This window comes from Anneissia japonica, unplaced genomic scaffold, assembly GCF_011630105.1.
Source record: "Anneissia japonica isolate Jap-2015-1 unplaced genomic scaffold, ASM1163010v1 scaffold287965_len1858130_cov191, whole genome shotgun sequence".
Lineage (NCBI taxonomy): Eukaryota > Metazoa > Echinodermata > Crinoidea > Comatulida > Comatulidae > Anneissia > Anneissia japonica.
The window spans coordinates 1357150-1377178 of NW_022748342.1; the positions used below are offsets into that span (position 1 = coordinate 1357150).

The window sequence follows — 20029 nt, forward strand, 5'->3', positions numbered from 1 at the left end:
AATTAAGCCATGAACTCGTGTGTCCTAGTTTTAGTGAATTTCATCGATTCATGTGGAATAATGATCTAAAGCCCTAGAGGAGACACTGATTTGGATAAGCCTACCAGGTTATGGCCCGAATAAACCACATTATGAAAGTCAAATATTTTATTAAAAGGTCGCAAGTGGGTGTAATTTCTTAATCAGTACATTCAGGTATTTTATAACATACTATTGAGAGCATAGGCAGGTGCCGTATGCATGAGATGTGAATTTTGTGTAGCAAAGTATCATACAATTTTGTTTATGTTGTTTTTGATGACGATAATGATGTTGGTGATAGATGTTTATGATTATCACAATAATGAATGATATGACTATGATCTATGGTACAATGATTATGAAAAATCTATGGTAAAAAGGAATTATTGTTTAATGACACTTTTTTTTTATAAGGACACATTTTATAAATACACTGTGGCTGAAAATCTTAAAAATGAAGAACAAAATAATAATAATAATAGTGTAGTTTTATATAGCGCACATATCCATCTAATGTAAGATGCTCAGGGCGCTTGATATGTGGACTAGGAACTTGATCAATGACTTTCTTCGCCCCTAAGGGTCCCTTCATATCTGTGCTACCCGGTAACCCGGTACCAGCAACTCTAGTCGTCCACCACAGAGGCTGTTTGTTCCAGTACACCGGGGTATCCCCCTACATGTCTCGAAGGATGTACTGGGTTCTTTATATTGCACACGAGCCATTGTATACATTGGGCCTACGGTTTATAATCCTTATCCGAGAAGACTTGTTCTATCACCAGAACCATAGACGAGCATGCCGTTTGAACCAGCACCGATATTATGGCTATAGCTTGTGGAACCCCTGCTAACCGCTTGGCCATTCGACTCACCTTATAAGAACAAATTGAGGCTGAAAAATGAGGTTTTTATTTAAACAAAAAATAGAAAACCCAAGAAGTCTTATCAGTACCTTATGGGCAGTAGGTGTGACTATGTAATACCATGGACGAATTAGCTAATTCCTCCATGGTAATACCCTCTATTACCAAACAAAAATAGTGTTCTCTGTTTGAGTGTGTAAAACTAAGAACAAAATAAGAACATTTTAAGCCTAAAATTGGCAAAAAATAAGAACACTGAATCTGTATATATTTTACTGATTCTTTACTGGTTCAAAAAGAATCTGGGCAATATTTAATGATTCTTTACTGGTTCAAAAAAAAAAAGTGCAACAGTGTTTCTCTGGTACCTTACCAGCATTCTAAATTAGCCTGTATATATTTATAGATTGACCATTACATCTACCCAGCATTTTTGTGCACTCTTAGTCATTGTGTAATGTTCTTGCGACTGGTCGTTTTCGGAGTCCCTCTCCTGCAATCTTGGATGATGTCGACATTGAGATAGCATGCTCTCTTTTTTCTTGGTTCATAATCTTCGGGGTTTTTTTTCTGATGTGAACTTATTCTTTACTGTTCATTTACAAATTTTCTCTGTTGTTAAAGTCTGGGCAACTTCAGATGTAAAAGAACTGTAATGTTTTATTTCTGCATTGAATAATCGTAATCATTAAAATATAGTTAGTCTATTTAATAAAAATATAAATAATAATAACGCGTTATTATCTTTTTATTATTTAGACAGAACAGTTATGGTCAACTTGGAACAGCAGACATGGAGGAAATCCTGTCCCCAAAAATTAATGAAAATATTGAAGACGTCCATCACATAGCATGCGGAGCTGGACACAGCATTGCGGCAACAGGTGTGTTACAAGCGAAAAAGTAGGAAGCTTTTGTTTACTGAACAAAACTATAGGATGTATTCGGTAACAATCTCACATTCTCTGCACAATGCAGGCACAGATTCAGTAGGAAGGCACGTGCCCCCTATTTTGCCACTAAATTTTAAAATTTTAGTGCATATCATTATTAATATTATGTACTACTCACTTATCTATTCTGAAAATGTTGTGCCCAACAGTTTAAAAAAATTCTGGATTCCTCCCTGGACTGGGCCCAAACTGCATTTTGATTTTGGATAATGAGTACTGAGTGTCATCGTAGCTTTACATTAAAGATGCAGAAAACGTTACATGACCTCATTATGCCCCGGATCTTGCCATTATCATGCAATGGAAAGCTTTAAATTGATTTCAAATGAATCTGTCTAACAATAAATCCATCAGAGTGATGTGTCGCCCTAACTCATGTGTCAATACATTCCCAAATACTGTGAAAAAAATTTGCAAGTGATTTTTGGGTGGGAATCAAACCCACGACCTTCATGAAACTAGCCTGGTGTCATAACCATTAGACCACTGAGCTTGTGCTATGTGACTAATGTTGAATCTGATGCCCAAGCAGAGAGTTTCTGACAGGGTGGCACAATATGACGTTCACGCCGCCACGCCCACCTCTGCCCCACCATGGTTGCTGTAAATGAGTGGTAAAAACAATCAAGCTCTCCTTTCACCCACTGCTGGATTGCCACTGAACTCATGGGTGTACTCCCTTTTCCCTCTTAAACTCAAATTTTCTCCCTCCCTCCGCCTCCCCCCCCCCAAGTAGCAGGTAATTCAATGCTATTTCGATGTGTGTTTTGCATCAGAAAAATATGAGTGATGTTTTTCATGAAATAGTATTGCAGTATCTGTATTTAAGAACGCAGTACGACAACACGTCAGGTAGGGCAAAATATCATTCCTATGATATTTTCCTGACGCAAACACACATTGAAATAATAAATCCATCATTATCAATCAATTACTGATAAATGAATTTAATCAATTAGTAATTTATATTCAAATTTTTAATTAAATTGGCGCCAAACATTAATTTGATCACTTGGTTATTAAAATGAACATATATAATTCTCATTTGTAGGGTCAGGCGAACTTTATGTTTGGGGTAACGGAAGAGCATGCGGAATGCGACGTCAAGATGTCCATCTTCCAATGCGCAAGCTGACATGCCATGATAACGTTATAATGGTGGCTGGTGGAAGTGGTCATTCCATGGCATTAACAGGTCAGAAAAAATAATTTGTTTTATTTTCTCCACAGCAACCAAGAACAAACACAATTGGTTTTTTTAAATTTAATAATAGCAGTCAATTTGAAATGGAAAGAACAAGGAGAAAATAACTTTAGATCACACCAGATTTCATGTCTACTAGATGTTTAACAAAATCACATTTTTACACATCATAATAAATATAGGAAAAAAAATATCATTATTGAACTTGCATATGCAACATTTTAAAAGGGCTTAGGTTCAAATTTACTTGCCAAATGCCATACATTGGACTGGCCAAGATCTCACGTTCAGGTGGCGAAGATTGTGCCACTGATGTTCACAGTGCAATGCAGGTAGGTTTATTCTAAGCAAACATGCTCCAAGGCGTACTGCTGAACGTTGATTATGATGTTTTATTTACAGAATTCACCATATAAACACCAGTTGAAGTACCTGAACATGATTATTCTATGGTCATTCTATACTTTTAATTTGAGCTAAAGCACAAACAAACCTAGGATACACCCTATTTAAATATACACATTTATTTTTTTACATTTAGGTTTTTTTATGTGTATGTGTGAATTCTGTGAAAGTCTCCTGATATATTATTCTAACCTACCTAAAAAAATGCTGTACTGTATTATCAATTTTGCTATGATTTTGCCTTTGTCAGGCCAGCGGTGGCATCTGCATTTGCCGGACAGGTGGTCCATAATTCCCAGACAGTTGGGCCCCACTCACCTCAGCCTAAGCACGGTTGAAGCTGAGCTAAACTGTTCTATGTTTTGAACACTTCTGGATGCTCGCGACATTGGAACTCTGACCAACTGATTCTGGCTTATAAACGATTCTAATAAATTCACCCTGACTTTACCAAGACTTCCCTAGTAGCTGGACCAGATCTCTAGGGAACCGTTGTCCAGCTGGTCCACACGCTAGCATCGCACCTGTGCCAGGCGTAAACAAATTATTATACATTAGTAGAGAAAAAAAGATTATATAAGAATTAGTGAACATCAGATTGTTTTAGACATAATATAAAACTACAAACGAATATTAACACTTATGTACATTAACCTTCTGTTCACCTATAGAGCTTTAAGTTTAAATTATTATATTGTTGGTCAGATTTGCTGCCATTGTGGGTTAATAACAATTTTTGTTACCTCCTTTAAGCTTAATTCTTAATCGATAATTCATCATTATTTCAGAGGGAATATAGATTTGACTTTAATGAGTTATACACTGACCATTATATCAAATACTTTTAAAACTCAAGACCTCAGGCTTAAAACTTTAACACGTCAAAACGTGTACCCACAAATTATCTAGCCTTTTGTAAGCCTTGTAGGTATGTCTAAGGTGACCATAAAAATATGATCAAGAGGTATTAAAAGGGATTTGGCTAAGTAGCTTATGCAAGAGAATTATTGAAACTAATGTGACGAAAGAGCTGTTCTCTGCTGTTGGTAAACACCATACAGTCCCAGACTTACTGGTTCATGTTCATATAAAAATCATGTTCATGGATTAGAATCATTATAAATTTAGTTCTCTGTGTGTGTTCAAAAATTTCCAAGATTGATTTGTTGACATGTCAACAATACTTCTGGAAATTTTTAGTTGAATGCATGTGGTCTATACCATTTACTCTTAAAGTTTAGTAAAATTTGTTTCACAGTAATTTGGATGTTATATATTGTTAAGAGGCCCGTATTGAAACTGGACACCACCAGCTATAAGCTGTAAACTACTAGCTGGCTGGTCTTGCCCCAGACCACAGCATAATAGTATGCAGTTGTGTTGGCTGTGTATTTTGGCGGGTCATGTAGTCTGGCAATTTCTTGTGGCAGCCTACAGTGGCATCCGATGCTTGCCTGAAGGGAAAATTTCTGAGTCTTAAGTTACTTAATGTGTTTACCATATTTGTCATCATTTTCGTAAGATTGATAACCTCCCTGATATTGTTTATTACCCAGGAAACCCTACAAGAACATTGTCAGTATCATTACACTAGAACCATTAGAGGGGCTAAACAATTTCACGTTATAGGGGTTCCTTTAATCGGGGTTAGCCATGGTGTTAAAAAAATATTTTTCTCCTGCTTTGCAGCAAAAAACACTATAATATGTAACTATACTATATTTATATGGCATGAATTGTCAGAAAAACATAGCTACTTCAATGTCTATCAACAATGCAAGTAAGGGTATCTAAGCATGGCCCGCAAGCTATAGTCAGCGCGTGGTTTGAACTCCTGACTATAAGTTAAATAACTAGAATGAAAACCGCTGAGCCAAACTGCCTTCCCAAATTTTGTATTATTTACATATTGATTGAATATTATGATAAGATTTAACAAGTCTAATTATATTAATCTGCATATTATTAATCTACACAGATATGTTTTTTGGAATGTGACAAGTAAAATTCAGCGTCCCCTTTTTGAATAATTCACATTTCCAGAAACACAGATTATAGCGCAGTTGTTCCTACCCCTTAGCGCAAGGCCAACAAATATATAAAGGCAATCTTGGTTGATACTGATTACCTTGAACTGCGTAGGCATCAGACAGCGCATCGGGCAAAATTAACCTCATAAACGTGAAGGTTACTGGGCTAAATATACGTAGCATAATTATACACATGAGCGCCGGAGTTTACGTTGTCTGCACGCTATTACTTATTCAGAAAGTTTAATAAATACCGCCATACGAAATGCATATAAATTGTGTTCTTGATTTTGATACCTTTGAGAAAGCTATTCTACATGTGTAAGTATTTGTAATGAAGAGAATAAAATGTAAATAATGTTGTTATTTATATACCTTTTCCTCAATTTTGGATCAAAATGTATGTATTATTGATAAACAGTGGCATTATTTAATTATCGTTTCTGAAATTATGGAGCTTAAAGATTTTATTGGTTGTTATAATTGGTATTTATTTTATATATATATATATATATATATATATACATGCTACCATAAAATATCAACTTCGCTTTAATATTTGAATTTTCCACAAGAAAGATTTTAGTCTAACCATGGTGTAACTATAACAAGATCAAAATCAAAGACAATGTGCAGAATAAAACTAAATAAGTCAATCATAATTTAATTTACTTTTAATAAATTAAATCTTTTTTATTGATTGTTAATTATTAGAGTACAAACATTGTTATTTTAAATGATAAATATAGAAATATTGAATAATGAAATGTGGTATTTGCATTTGTTGTCAATGATTTCAGAAGTATTTTAAATGAAAATTATATTTATCTTAACATTAAAATAATGCAATCAGATTGAAAGTATTTTAAATGAAAATTATATTTATCTTAACATTAAAATAATGCAATCAGATTGAAAGAGCAAGGAAAATATGTGTCTACTGCCCTCTGAAGTGTAGAATCAAATTCCATTAGCCTTAATTCCCAGAATAGAATTCAATCAAGGGGAAAAATGTATTTTTTAAAGTATATTGCATATACCTCTTTAATGCAATACAGAATGTTAATTTATTTTTAAAAAATTTATTCAAAACCCTGAACTTGAAATATGCAAAAATAAGTTTGTAACTTTAATAAAAATTGCATAGAATTTCATTTTTTTAGTGAGTAGTAAAGTAAAATATTCAATGCACTTCTTTGTCTTCATGTGGTGAATGGTCTGCTTCCCTATTGGCCATTACATCTGTCATGTGACATTATTTAATGATCTTGTGTTTTATAATAGTAACAGTGGTAGTACCAGAAGGCAAGGAGATAAAGACCCCTATCAAACATCCAAGCCCCCTGTTGGCCATAACTCTTTGAAAAAATAACCGTTTCTTCCCCCTTCAAGTTTCATTGAGAATAATATTTTCTGAAATGTCTCAGAACTGAATAAACAGTGAAATTTTCCTCTGTATTTTGAACAAGGCCTATTAATTTCGCTAGCCTCCACTGGACATTTTCAGACCCTCTATTGTTAGCCGCTGTCCCTCTTCCTCATGTGTAAATGTTTAAACAACTATAACAATCTTATTTTACAATCACGGTGCTTATAATTATTGTGGTGTTAGTGATGTGTACTTCTGTTTTTTGTAGGCAAATTGAAAGAAAACAATTATTACAGTTAAATATATATTGAGATCCATATGTTAAGATTCTTGTATCTATCCCCTTTGCATCCATTCATTATTTGCATTCATGCCTGCATGCATCAAGACAATCATTTCATCATTTTGAGTATTTTCACCTGTCTCCCTGAGCTCACTCGTCCATATACCCAGGCTAAATGCTATGTCTGATGCTAGGCTTCCCTGCATGCATGTCTGCATCAATGTCTTTTTGCATTCATGCATGTCTGAGTTGGCCACCCAAGTTTGATCTGCAACAAGGCCTATATTTTTTTTTTAGTATAAAGTATTTGCATGATTCCATCATCACCCAACTCGTTCCCCTGTTATCCCTTTGATACCCTTCCTTGATGTCCCAATATCCTCGTGTTCTGGGTGTCAAATCTCCATGTATGACTTCTACCAATGCCCTTATCAATTCCTCTCCCAACAACAGCAAATTAAAATTTACAGGTTTTTTTGCTACAAATATTCAACACAGGAGCATTCACACAGTTAAAAGTAGTGGTGATAACAGTATTTTGAGACATCAGAAAACAAACTGGGGAAAAAAAATTATCCAATACAACAGAACATCTGTATAGTACTAATCCATAATAATCCATACTAGTTTTAATTTAGAGAAAACTTTTTTTTTTATAAATTTGCTGAGCTAGATTCCTGAAGATAACATTGTAGAAGCATTCTCAGGTGATGATCATTCTACATCCTTACATTTTTGGTCACATGATTAGTGTCTGGTGTGATTCAATTTTATGTGATTTTTTGTGGGAGATTTTATTTCTTTCAATGCTGTCTGTCTGTAAAAAAACATAAGCTTTTATTTGAAACTCTCAAAGGATGATGCAAAGCATATGTAGACAGAAAATCAATGTAAAAAAATTAGTGGGGGATTTTTTTTTTCTGTTTAAAGATATACTGTCTGTGTTTGATAGAGCTAATATACTAGTGAACAAAAAAAAATAAATTGATTGAAATTTGGCACTAAATGTCATTAAAACAAGATCCAAGATGACATTGAAATAATTCAGTTTCTACTAATATAAACTTTTTAGTTTTTAGTCTAGCCAATTTAAGGGCCTATTAAACTGATTAATTAGTATACATTTGATTGGTAAGGAACATATTTTCTTACTCTTGTTATTCAAAAACAAATAAATTACCTAAATATAAAAAAATTTAATGATTGCAGTATTACAAATTTTACTGGTCTAAGTTTTTACCTCAATTCAGACTGAATTTTTAAATCTAAGGTTAACAAACAAAAATTTAAACCTATATTTCTGTAATCATTACAAATTTGTTGCCGGTCGTTTTAAAAATTATGTGGCATCAAAACATACTATATCATGACTTAGTGTTGTGCCACCTTCGCAGTTTTCCGGCAGACCGTGTTATATGGGTTCTTTATGCCAAAGACAAATCGATAAATCATGTCTGTTCTGTTATTTCTGTCTTAGAAGTGGGAAAATACTTTAATTGTACAACACACAAATGAAAAATGTATTGTTAAGATATTAAGTCCTTGTGATAATATGTTTTTCGGTGGAAAAATACAACTGATGTGAATTAAGTTTGCAGTTTTTATCTTCAAAATGTAATATTACGTTTTTTTTTTATTTAATCAGACAATCGGCAAGTACAGGAAAAGCAATTCTGTTGTGAAATAGATTTATATTGACAGGAAAGATTGTATTTCAGATGTGGTCAAACTAATCCTTTCTTATTCAGAGTGTTTTTTGTGTATTTATGTATGTATATTCCCACTGGCAATCAGAATTAAGGATGGGACAGTCATCTGAAGTTACAAAGGTTATCACCAAACCCTACAATGCCATGTTTAATCTTGATCAAAGCAATAACAGAATTACCCCCATAATTATCAATTATTATTGTCATTACTAATTAGTCATGTACACAGGATTTATTAATTAACACGATCGATACGTGTGTATGGCTTCTATTTAGAATTTTAGCCTTGTAACGGAAACAGCAGCGGCAGATCACATTCGAGAATATGAAAGTGTTCTTACAGACACATAATAAAAAAGGCACGGTATATGTATTAAGTGGCAACATAGCAGTAGTATAATGTAGACAGGTGTTTGCAGGGGTAGATAATTAGTCGGCCCTAGACAGTATATTCAAGATTGATAAAACACCGCTTACTCATAAATCCTTCATTTTTTCGTACACTCACAATGCTGATTTCTCAGTAGCATAACTTTAATGCACACTTGCAATGCTCACATCTTAGGAGAATGTCTATGTCAATTACAATTAAATTATTTTTATTCCAATATGTGTGTTGTTTTTTTTTTAAGACTTGAAAAATATGATGTATTTTTCTTTGATCATTATTCCAGGTTGATAGTAATGTGTGAGATTATATAGCAGTAGTTTAATGTGATGCTGGTGCTAAGTGGAGTAATCATGTGGTTGGTGTCAAGGGACCAAACACATTATGTCAGCGATCACGATTCCCGGGGGATTCTGAAATGCCAGAATCACGTGAACTCTGGCTTTTAACTTTTTTTTTGTAGGAGCACACAAGGAGATTTTGATGCTGATCCCTACGTCATTAATTCTTCTGAATGGATTAGGAAACGGTGTCGCTGTACGTCCCTCCTCATTAGATGGCTCGCCTTGGTGCTTATATCGCAATTATGGAATTCTGGTCATAGTGCTTGCCTTTTAAACTCATAAGATTATAGTTCAAATCATGAACATTTCAGGATTTTGAACTAAGAAGATTCCTAATTTTGTAGGCCTCGTAATGGAGTTATATATGGCAATAATTTATTATAACATTTTATTTTTCCGTAATAAATAAGCATATACTTAAATTGGAATTTCGTATTTAAATAAAGTATTCATAAAATATGATGTAAAAAATTACTATGATATGCTAAAGTCTTAAAATAGAACTTTAAGGTGATATTGGAAACAGAATTATATCAAACCAAGATTTTAAAATAGGTATAAAGAGGTGTAACAGTAATCTGTTTTTACTTTTTCAATTTTGCAGAATTTTATAAACTGTTGATAGAACGGGGCAGGTACTAGTCCCATAACCATGTAACCCATTGCTTTGCTTCATATTTAGTTATGAGGGTGAAAATAACATAATTACAGGATGAAACTGATAAGCATAGGAATGGAAAATGAGTTTAATACCTTTTTCATAACTCATGTCCATTTAACACACATTTAAAAAATACCTATACCATCCAAACATGCATGCAACTACGAAAACAACATTTTCGTATCTGAAAATTTATCACCACGTCTGTAAAAACCATGCACCTTCGTATTAAAGAAATTCTTCTCATACTTCGTCTGGATATAAAACTCGTAACTAGTTCAGAGTTCAAGCCGATAGATTATGATATCTGTCTTTATTTCCATTACTAGTTATCAGGTTTTTTTTTTCCTGTTTGCTTTAATGAAAGCTAAGGAACAATAGAATTTGTCATTCGACATCCATCAAATAGTATTCGACAGGTGTCTGCTCTGCTACAGCAAGATCACTCTAGTAATGTTGTTTAGCTTTCAAGTGGCGACACCTTCATTTAGGTCTTTAATTTTCTGTTGAGTGAGGCTGATTATATGAGCATAAAAGCCACTAAAAATGTCAAGTTGGAAGGAATTAGAGAAATCTTTAATTCAAATCATTATTTTTTCCAATTGTCATTTATTGACTTGCTGTTTCAGTTACAGTAATAAAGCAGAACGAGGTTGCTGTAAGTGTGTGAATGCCATGTACACCAAGTGTCTGTGTTGGGGAATACCAATTCTATAAAATATTTAGATATTATTCTCATTATTGTTATAATAATTGAATTCAATGAAATCAGTCACTTAAGCATTATATAGAATGGCTCTCTCAGTATTGTTATACTGTGGTAGTTATTGTCCACAAAATCAAAATGTGCCTTCCATAGACAATATATTGTTTGCATATAATGTTAAAAATATGCAGAGCAAGTGTTTAAAAAGTGTTTTGATTAAATTTAATTGTAATTTGCCATTAAAAATTACAGAATGATGCCTTAACTTTTCTCGACAATAAAATAAGTTACATCAGAGCATGCAGTTGGTAGTCACTGCGTATGCTGGGGCTGTATTTCTCCATCAGATTTTATTCCCTGTGCACTACAAATGTTGCACCATCTTTTAAAAGATACGTTTAACCTATTGATCAAAAGCTGTTGACAAAAAATATTTCAATCAGTGACACCTGTCATACAAAGCATGTAGACTGTAGAACAAACCACAGATTTTGTGTGTGTTGTGGTTGTTTTTGCGCGATGTGTAAATAGTTAGCACTATACGTGGCACTGTACTGCAGGTGTGTGGGTCCCCAGGAACCCAGACCGTATGATGTAGTTACTCAACTAGGAGAAATTGGGTTCGGTTTCTTTTTGATACGCTCTTGAACGTCTTGTCTTATAATGTGTAAACGTGCTTTGAGTCTTTTAAACCCTAACCAGTCTGCGCCACTAACATAGCGTGAGGCTACATCCATTTTAATGAACAACCACTTACTGTACCAACATCAGTCATGACCTTTTACTAGGCACAGCTTTTTTTTTTACTTTCATCTCTGATCCACTAAGTCAGAAAGCTGATTCCATCATTTAAAAAAGTGATTGAGGGCAGCAGACCACAATGGTTTATAGAATGGATTATGTAAGGCATCTATCTAAGTGACACCCTACTCTCTAATTGATACGGTAGTTAATTAGGACGTAGCCACGATGCCCTACGACTGGAAAGAGTGAATGGCTTTAATCATAATCCTTAATCTTGAAACTCTAAATTTCATTCCTGTTAGCTTTTTGAATTTATGGATGTTGACTTTTGGTGAATTAAATACAATGAATATTTAACTGTTCATTTTGGACATTGGCTTTTGATTTAAAAGGTTAATTAAATGTCTGTTTTTTTTTGTTGTTTTTTTTTATTTCTCTTGTAGTGGAATAGTATCACACTACAAAATGGTGTTGACTACTGTAGGCGCTAGTGGTGGTAATGAAAGGAGTTTAATAGTTTGTGTTTGTGAGTGATGTTGGCTGGTAACATGGAGATGTTTGTGAGTGGTGTGCCGATGATAGTAGTGGTAAATGGTGTTGACTGGTAATGGTAGCGGTGAATGGAATTGAATGGTTTTGTATTCATGATTGATGTTGGCTGGTAATGGAGATGTTTGTTAATGGTGTTGGCTGATGATGATGGTGGTAAATGGTGTTGACTGGTAATGGTGTTGTCTCTAGTTATGGTGGTGGTGGATGGAGTTACATGGTTTATTGTGTTCATGAGTAATGAAGATTCTTGTTAATGGTGTTGGTTGGATGATGGTTGTGGTAAATGATGTTACTGTAGCTGATGATAATGGTGGTGGTAAATGATGTTGACTAGCGTAGTGACTCTAGTAATGCTGCCCCACCATGACGAAAGGAAGTAACTGATAAGAGACTTGTAAAAGTGTGTGATGGATGGAGTCGAATGGTTTGTGTTTATGAGTGATGTTGGCTCGTGATGTAGGTGTTTGTTAATGGTGTTGGCTGATATTGGTGGTGGTAAAGGGTGTTGACTGGTAATAAAGTTGGCTCTAGTAATGGTAATAATGAATGGAGTTCTATGGTTTTTGTTCGTGAATGATGTTGGCTGGTAATGGAGAATTTTGTTAATGGTGTTGTTTGACAGTGGTTTTGGTAGATGGAGGTGGTTGGTGGTGATGTTAATTCAGTTCAATTAAACTTTATTTGCTTTTTGGTATGTCATAAAGGGCCATAGTTCACTAAAGCTGCCAAACATAATATAACAGAAAATTTACAAACATGTTCTGTTGTACAATTTTTTTATTTAGATTGTGCATCCTGTGTACAGGATGGTATTTTGACAACCTACCTTCAAAACCTCCTGGAAAATGAAAATTAAAGATTCTTATATATGTACTCAGTAGATGAGAGTTTAATACATCTGAATAATAATTCATAATATTATTCATTCATTTGTAAGTTAAATGTAAATATTTGATGATTTATTGTCTGTTTTGAACTAATGAACTTAAAAAATATTATCCATTAAATTGATTACTTTGTTTTTTCGGCTTTTGAATGGGGAAACATCTAATAGTCATCATAGGAATTTAAAAATATTAATATGGCTGCAATGTAACAACCTGGAAAAAAGTAAATTAGAATTTCTCTTGGAAAACTTGTGTTTTTCCATCTACAGTAGAATTAAATCGAAGCGCCAAGACATCAAACATTTGTTTTTCATGGTACGTAATGAGACCCGATTGAACATAAATCAGTTGAAACCCTTTTTTTTTCAACAGACACAGTAGTAGTGGTAGTTCACACTGAAGATTAACTTACAATTGCTGCATTATAACTAATTACTACAGTATAACTAATAGTGTAATATGTGTATTTTTAATTCAATTACTTATTAATTAATATTATATTCCACCTATATTCCAGGTTCCATTCATGCACCTGACAAAGCTAATTTCCATTTGTGGTAAAAGTTAATAAAAACATTCTTATCTTGTCTGTGAACATATAGGCCTGTATAAAAGTCTAATTACAACAAAATGTTCATATTACACTAGAATTTTGAAAATACTTTTTGGAAATGTAAATATTGTATTCACAATGTTACTGGTAATACATTAAATTAAAATTTCGGAAAAAGAAAGTGAATCGGAGAAAAGGAAAATAAAAAAAGCCATTTGCATAAGAAAACAACCTAAAAACATGAACGGAGATTTATGGGGTTATGAATTTTCGCACATTTATGACAACAAAATAACAAAGACCGGGAGTAACATGCTCAGCGGTGAAATTGTGAAAAAAAAAAAAGGGGGGGAAAAAAAACTAACTTTAAAGAAATGACCTTAGTTTCATCCCAACGTTCTATTAATTTATAAGTTTTACATTGAATTTTCTTTTGACTTTATTTTTGTATTATATTCTTTCTTTTTTCTTTTTTGATGATTTGTTTGTAACTGTACCACTTTGAAAACCAGTGCATGCAGTCTAAAAGAAAGAATAAATACGGCCCATGCTACATAACTTTTAAAGTGGCCAGTAATCAAAACGTCCATTTTTTTTAATACAAATATGTAGTGTTGATGATTTGTTTGTAACTGTACCACTTTGAAAAACAGTAATATTTACCTTGGATTAAAAAATACTGCCTGAATTGAGGTAAGAACATTTTTAACTGTTGGGATATTGTAGGTAATTACAAAATGCATGTGAAGCCAGGTGACATTTTTATCCTATACCAACATATTTAACTACCAAAGTCACAAATTACTGTGAAATTTCCCTCTATTTTCCCTAATATTTATAGACACACATCCTATATAATCATGTCAGTTTTGTTACATTATTACACACATCGCACAATTTATTCTTAATTCAGCTAACGTACATGCATAAAGTGACCATGCTTAAGTATGATTTGACTGCATGGAGACGGTTTACCGATATATGAATGCGCCGGACGGTAATTACGTGAAGAAAGTCTTTTTGAATCATTTTCTTTTTTTTTTTCTTAGTTATTTATTAATATCTCTTTAGGCCAAATGAAAAAGAAAATATGTGTTTCAAGTCTACACCATATTTTGCAGCTTCCTCCTTTTCTTAACTTTTAATAGATGATATCCAGAAATCCATTCGGAAAGTAAAACATCCTCATAAGAAATATAATGTTTGTTATGTGTTTAGGCTTGGCCTGGGCCTATATTCATAAATGTATTAATGGAGACCATTTTGTGAATAAAAATAGAAAGAGAAGGCCATACTCGCCTAAAACAAAAAATGATCAACATATTTTTTATTTATTTATTTATATGTAATTAATTCAGTCGTGATATATATTTATGGTATTAAAGTCATAAAAAAAATGTTCATATAATGTACATTTCATAACGATTTGTAATTCACCATTTTCTTGTTTTGTTATTAGTTTTGTATATTATGTCTAACAGAGGCTCCTGTCTATCACCGAAATTGTAGCTGTGTGCGCCCTTTTATTCACTAACGATACAAGTCATAATTTTCTGAACAATGTTTGTGTATAATCTACTATTTTTAATTGAAATTTTGATTCGTGTTCAACGCAATTATAATATTATTAAAAATGGACAAGAAATATGGTAGAAATATTATATATATTTTTAAAAATATAGAAATAATTCGCAAAAACTATAAGCGGCGTATCACTTCCCGACACACGTGCAATCATCCGCCTCATATTTAATCCATTTTAGTTGCATGTGAGTTTAGTACGTCTCAACGCTGCTGTTTGGAATTATTCTCCCCTTGAACATTTTTCTCGTCGTATATCGGAAATTTACTTTCTTGTGTAGTGTATGAGCGTGTACACACCAAATTAAAGGAAGTTATAAAAAATGTATCGGCGCCTAAGTATACATGTTTTAATTCGCGCCATGGAGTTACCATATTGCTATGTGTACTTGGCGAGCTTGTGGATGTTATTTCCAATTAGCCCTGTGATTGTTTGAGTATAGGGTGCGTTGTAAGTTTGAATGCTTCATGGTTGCGGTTAGACTGTTTCTCTCTTTTGAAAGCTCTGTTCTATGGGATTTATACTGTCTACATTTTGGATATATTATACGTTGGATATTATATTATGTGAAGGACCTTCAGTAAGTGTCTTCTCTTTGTTTTTTTTAAAAAGTTTTTGTGGTTGTGTGTAGCGTGGCACGGCAATGAATCGTATTTCCCCTCGTCTACTAATGAACATGCATTGTGTCTTTCAAGGCAACAGCCATACCTTTCCTATAGGATCTTGTCGCGTCGGCTATTTTTCTCATATCAACGAATTTTGTTTGTAAAGCATCTGATAGCTGGAGGGTTCCTTACATACTTGCATGACCAAGGTTATCAAATGTGCATTGACCAATTATGTATTTTGGAGGTCATAATTATTTCCAGGTGAATGTGTAAATCATGAATTGTGTATAGACTTGGCTTTGGAAACGACAAAATAATATGCTATTAGTGAAGTGCTGTTGATTCTGATTAACAACATTCATCTTACGACTCAAGGGATTAATGTGAATGTGCATTACATAGTTCATGATAGGTTAACGGTATCGTGACCCTGGATAACCATCTAGGTAAAGATTAAAGGATCTTACTTGCTATTACACTCTGCTAAAGAGACGCCCACAGTATCGGCGTGCAAAGCTTACCAATGCTGTGTGCGGTGTTAGCTGTCTGAATCATTCATACGATGCTAGGCCTGGACGATTGACAATGTAAATCGCAGTATTATTGTAACATTTTCATTTTTTTCTTTCATTGTTGAGGGAACAGCAGGTTTTAAACCATTGTGACCTTGACTTGTGAAACCATTGACATGAATGGCTTAAGAAAACTCAACCTTTGGCAACTTGTTAATTTGCTTCCAAAGCCGAGCTACTTAGTGTCGTAAAGCTCAGAACTTTGACGCGCCATCAACATTTATTGCGGATGGTCAACGTGTATTGCTAAAATGCCCGTAATCTACGAAATATGAAAATCTGATTTTGAATATTCATAGCCAAACATGAATTATTTTTAAATTGAATTTGATGAAAATTAACTGTAAGAGTAAGTATTCTAGAAACACAATAGACTAAATTGGTAATCCACAGTGATGTTTTAACCATTTGTAGTATGATTATAATAGTATTATGGGTCTACATGATAGGATATTAGCAATGATAGTACTTTTATTAGTACCGGTACTTAGTGTTATTTATATATAAACAATTAGTCAAGATGCTTCAAAAGGTTAGAAAATCCTTACTTTAATCTGCTAAAGTTTCACGTAATACATGAGGTTTTGGCAATTCATAGAAATAAATTAAAGAGATAAAAAAAGAAATCCGCATAAAAAAATATATAATGAGCATGGCATCTGGCAAATGCTTTATACTTCACCTATATAACAAAAGATGTTTCACCCATATTGGAGATCACTGTGTATAACATGCAAAGGTCGCAATATACAGCTGTAAGGGTTGCTGACACCCTCAGTTTCAAAGTTCATGCTATTATAATGATGAATCCACTGGCCTTGGAATGCATAATAAATGCGTACATCTTTGCTCTGTTTAATGTACGAGCACAAAGCCATAGATATGTCTCTCAGCCTTCATGCCTTTCGAGCATTACCACCTTCAACCGCAGCCTACCTTTTAATACAAATTTGTTCCGTTCCACTACAATGAAAAATCAAGCTTCCATTCATTTTAATATGATCTCTTTTTTTATACAGCAGTATTTTTCTAATTACTGTGCATTTTGTGAAGGTAACCTTCCCATCTCAGAGAGGCACTCAGCATAATATAACAACAAAAATAAATATTAAATTGCATTTCTTGTGTATTTTATATAGGCTAAAAGCTAACATCATAATTATCACAGGATAGAATTCTTTAAAACTGAACAAATAGTTTACAATCCTATATAGCACATACGATGATATAAATTCTAAACTCTTACACTTCAGGGATGATAGCAAGACTTAAAGGTGAGCAAGATATATGTAGGTTATGTCAAAGGTTACTTGCAGAGGCACGGATTCCATGCATATAAATGCAGAAATTTGCAGACAACTGTTTAAAAGGAGCGTGTCGAAATATTGCTTCCAAATAGTAATAAGCACACGTTCTTAACAGAATGCCATAATGCACGATATTAAATTTTATTAGCGGCTGTAATAAGTAGGTTCACAGATGACGTTTTTATTTAAATTTCATATTTAGGAAAAAAATGAATTTGGATGGAAGAGGTTTAACGACATCGTATAGATGAGAAGTTGGTGACAAAATGGCAAGGGTTTATAAGAGGCCTAGGTAGGTTGTGCAATTGACCGAGTGCCAAAATATACTAAGTATGTCATTGAATATTACCTTGAATTGTAATCAATCATATGTACACTAGTATTATTGTTTATTAAAAACCATCACCTTAAGAGAGTATAACTCTATCTAGGGGTGTTATAAGGGAATAAAATTGGCTGAATCTTCTCCATTGGTTGAATCTCTTCTTCATTGGTTGGTCATTTGTTGTTATTATAACAAGTGGTAGTGCTAGGGGCGGGGGTTTAAGCCGCACTTTGGACATGCAAACAAAAGTTTCTTTCTAGTCAACATAATACTAAGACATCTCAGAATAGTTTAAAATGACCCAGTAATTACTTATTTTTTTTACTGCTAGGGGGATTAGATCCCCCTAGACTCCCACCATCGCTTCGTATCTGGATTCCACTGGCCTCGGTTGAACAGAATCAGAGGCTACAGAGGAAAGGGATGAGGGGGACAGATATTATGGTTTAGTATGGCCCAAAAAATTGCTTTTTTAGACCAATATATTATTAGGATTGACAGAATATATTTGAGGATTGGAAAATAAATATTTTTTATTTGACTACCTTGTCATGGCACAGGATGATTGTTTCCCCCCTGAGACCCTGTTTTTCCCCCACCTCCTCCTGGTATCAACATTTTATAGATAATTTAGCAGTGTAAAAGAGGAGTAAGGTCTCTGACATTAAAGCCATTAACATCATCATTACTCAAAAGGAATTACTCAAATGAATATGCTCTGATTTCGTTGTGATTTAGAAGGACGGTGTTGTCACGTTTTCCTCACAAAGCTATACAATTCCCAACATCCTTCAGATTTATGTCTCGATTATACCAGGGGCCCTATTTTTAGTCTGCTGGCCTGATTTAACTCTGTAGACTAACACAAGCATGACTTGTATAATTCAACCGATGTAAGCGGCAATCCGACATTGTCATTTACTGCATCGCTACTTTTAGTGCCACCAGTTTAGCCGACTGAGCTAAGATGCTCTCTGTAATAATAGTGTGCATATATATAGCGCTGGTATCCATCAAAGGTCCTCATGGCGCATGATATCGGGACTAGTATCTTGTTCAGTGATTTCCTTCACTCATAAGAATCGCTTTGTGTCTGTGTTATCTGGCAAACCTGTACCAGCAGCACTTGTTGCCTACCACAGGGGCTGTCTGTACAGTACCAATACACCAGGTTATCCCCTACCCGACTCAAAATGATGTACTGTACTGGGTTCTTTATAGTACACATGAGCCATTGTGTACACTGGGTCTACGCTTTATAATCCATCCTGGAAGGCTTGTTCTACTACTAGTTGAGTTTTCATATGTATGTAGTGCTTTGATTTTGCAATTTGATTTAGTTTTGGCACTTTCTAAATCCTGACATTTGATTGATTGATTAATTGATTGATTGATTGGTTGATTGATTGAATTTGTGAGTGATTGATCTCTAGTCTTTTGTCAAACACATAAGCAATAATATAGTTTAAAACATAAATATTAGAAATTAGTATATTGTGAAAGGTTCTTTAATGTATAGACTAAAAGTTTTGAAACTTCCATGACAGTTTCAGTCGCAGACAGCTACCATTATCAAATGACTGGGATGTACAGGTTAAGATACATTTCCAGCTTGCTGACTGGTGGCACTGTGTTGGCAAATCACGCCTGATCTGATGTAGGCAGGACCCCCCCCCCCAGGTGTCGTTGCGGGGCGGGATTAATAATATTAGAAATTGTTATTGCCCATTTAAATTGAAATGGACAATTCCACAGGTTTAATGGACATAAGAAAACATTGATCAAATTGCAAAATCAAAGCACTACATATGAAAACCCAACTAGCAGTAGAACAAGTGTCCTCTCTTTGATAAGGATTATAAAACAGACCCAGTGTACACAATGGCTCTTTTTTTTTAGCTCAATTTCTTTTTCATTTTGCTTTCCTTTTATTCTTTTTACTTGTGATACCAGTGCTGCA

The 20029-nt window shown here is 34.0% G+C and overlaps 1 protein-coding gene across 1 annotated transcript in view; it reads left to right on the plus strand.

The window, feature by feature from the left end:
* LOC117120877 (ultraviolet-B receptor UVR8-like) overlaps positions 1 to 20029 on the plus strand; it is a 69690-nt gene that overhangs the window by 41095 nt on the left and 8566 nt on the right. Inside the window, exons 7-8 of the mRNA XM_033265975.1 lie at positions 1647 to 1771; positions 2892 to 3035. Of these exons, the coding sequence (XP_033121866.1) occupies positions 1647 to 1771; positions 2892 to 3035 (269 nt within the window). The remainder of the gene's footprint in view (positions 1 to 1646; positions 1772 to 2891; positions 3036 to 20029) is intronic.